Source organism: Atta colombica, unplaced genomic scaffold (assembly GCF_001594045.1).
Source record: "Atta colombica isolate Treedump-2 unplaced genomic scaffold, Acol1.0 scaffold200, whole genome shotgun sequence".
Classification (NCBI taxonomy): domain Eukaryota; kingdom Metazoa; phylum Arthropoda; class Insecta; order Hymenoptera; family Formicidae; genus Atta; species Atta colombica.
The window spans coordinates 1,163,049-1,165,197 of NW_017259295.1; the positions used below are offsets into that span (position 1 = coordinate 1,163,049).

The 2,149-nt window shown below is 27.5% G+C and overlaps 1 protein-coding gene across 1 annotated transcript in view; it reads left to right on the forward strand.

The window, feature by feature from the left end:
* The window catches only part of LOC108687148 (phospholipase B1, membrane-associated-like), a 13,740-nt gene extending 12,482 nt beyond the window's left edge, over window positions 1–1,258 (forward strand). The window contains exons 6-7 of the mRNA XM_018192770.1: window positions 223–401; window positions 883–1,258. Coding sequence (XP_018048259.1) covers window positions 223–401; window positions 883–1,073 — 370 coding nt within the window. The 3' untranslated portion in view covers window positions 1,074–1,258. The remainder of the gene's footprint in view (window positions 1–222; window positions 402–882) is intronic.
* Window positions 1,259–2,149: the final 891 nt, after the last annotated feature.

A 2,149-nucleotide genomic window follows, 5' to 3' on the forward strand; every position in this document is an offset into this window, starting at 1 on the left:
CGTCCGGATATATATGGTATATACATTACTAGAAATCAAATATTAGCTGGATATCCAGTTGGCGTCTTTAATTATCAGATATCATATCAGAAATCAGAAATACGTATTTAGCAATATGTAATATTATAAATTAATATTGTTATTAATATATTATTATTATTATCACTATAATTAATAGCAAAATGTGGATTGATTAAAAATTCGGAAATATATATATTTTAGATGGCAGATGTTAGATATGGAAATCGCTGATTATCCAGAATTCCAAAGGAACGACTTTGTAGTTGTAGCCCAACCTATCTTAATGAACATAAGTATACCACTTGCTTCCGATGGATATTCCGATATGACATATTTGAGTAGCGATTGTTTTCACATTAGTCAAAAAACCAATGCTCGTTGTAAGTTTATTCAGAATTCTCTAAAAAGTGTTTCGCTAACAATTAAATGAATAATAAAAAAAACTATTAAATATTAATAATCAAATTAATAGTTAAAAAATTAATTTTTTATATTTAGAATGTTTTGCACAAAATGTGTTTTATTTCTCAGTTCGATATTTCTAAACATAATGAAACAATAATGTGAGACAATATTATTTAGTAGAATGTTATTCTAATATTAACCAGTTTGACCAATTTGATTACTTCCACATAGTAGTTTAGATTGCCAAATTGTAACAGTCGCATTAGCATTAAGTTAACTTACGTTTTTAAATAGTATAAAAAGAATTTGGTACAAATGTTCAAATATGTTTCATGTAGAGTTAGTTTAATTTCATATAAACTAACTCTAAACTAATGTTAAAATAAAATTAGAATATTTTTAATTATTCAAGAATAATTAGAAAAATTATTTAGAAAATCTTTTCTATTTTTGCAGTTGCAAACGGTTTATGGAACAACTTGTTAGAAACAGTGGGTGCTAAATCGATGACATGGAGCGAACTTTTTCATAAATTTTACTGTCCAACGCTGGAGAGACCCTATTTAGCTACAGCATTAAATTCAAAGCAACAATTTATTACTACTATAACTACTTCTGCGTTTAAAACGAGAAATATTGGCACTTGACGAAAGAGAAAGTGTCGATAGCATTATTAGGTCATCAATCATAGTTGCGATCTCATGATTTTTAAATAGAATCGCAGTATCAAATTATTTAAACGTAAACAAAATGTCATGATGCATTTATTAATCCTTTATAGAACAGAAATGGAATAGATAGAAAATTATTTTTTTGCCAATTTTATTCTATGATACTATAAAGAATTAAATAATATTAATTTGTCAAATACTTCATCATTTGCTATCTTCTCTGCAGATTGAATATGTAATTTCATTTGATAGTGCTTGATATATTCTTAGAATATTATACTGTGCAATAAACATGTGAACGATGCATTTATTTCCAAAAAATAGTTCAATAAAAGAGAACTTTTTAATAAATACTTAAAAAAATTTATTTCTCTCTACGTGCGATATGAAATTTTAAACGGGTTTGAAAAATAAAGTCTTATCGTAATATTGGCTGTAGCCTCTTACTCACTCTTACTCACGTACCTCTACCGCATAGGAATTCGAAAGAATGCAGGGGAACCGTAAATATGGTCATCGTACAAGTGGGGAGTACATCGATGGACACAAGAACGACTCTTTCTTCAACATGCTTCATTCATGTTTAGTAATGTCATTCGGTAGTATCGGTGAAGAATATCGGCTTCTTTCCTACATCTGCAAATTGTCAAGTTTTTTTATTTTGAAAGCAGTATTAATAGCAAAATGTGAATTGATTAAAAATTCGGAAATATGTATATTTTAGGTGGGTCAATTTATTAAATTGATTGTACAATAAATGTGGTGCTTTAGATAATTATATAACCGGTTTGCCGTTTTTTGTGTAAAAAAATACGGATATTTTTTATGTAAAAAGGAGGAAAATGATAATAGAATTGAAGAAAGCATCGTACCAAGAAAAGTTTTAAATGCTAGACTTAATTCTGTGAAGAAAAATACAACTAAGATGGAAGATAACGAGAGTTACATGGCGTTTGATTGATCTCTTAATCGTGTAATGATGCGAAATAATAAATCATCGGAAAGCAAGGTATATTTATGTACGTATATATATATATATATATATATATATT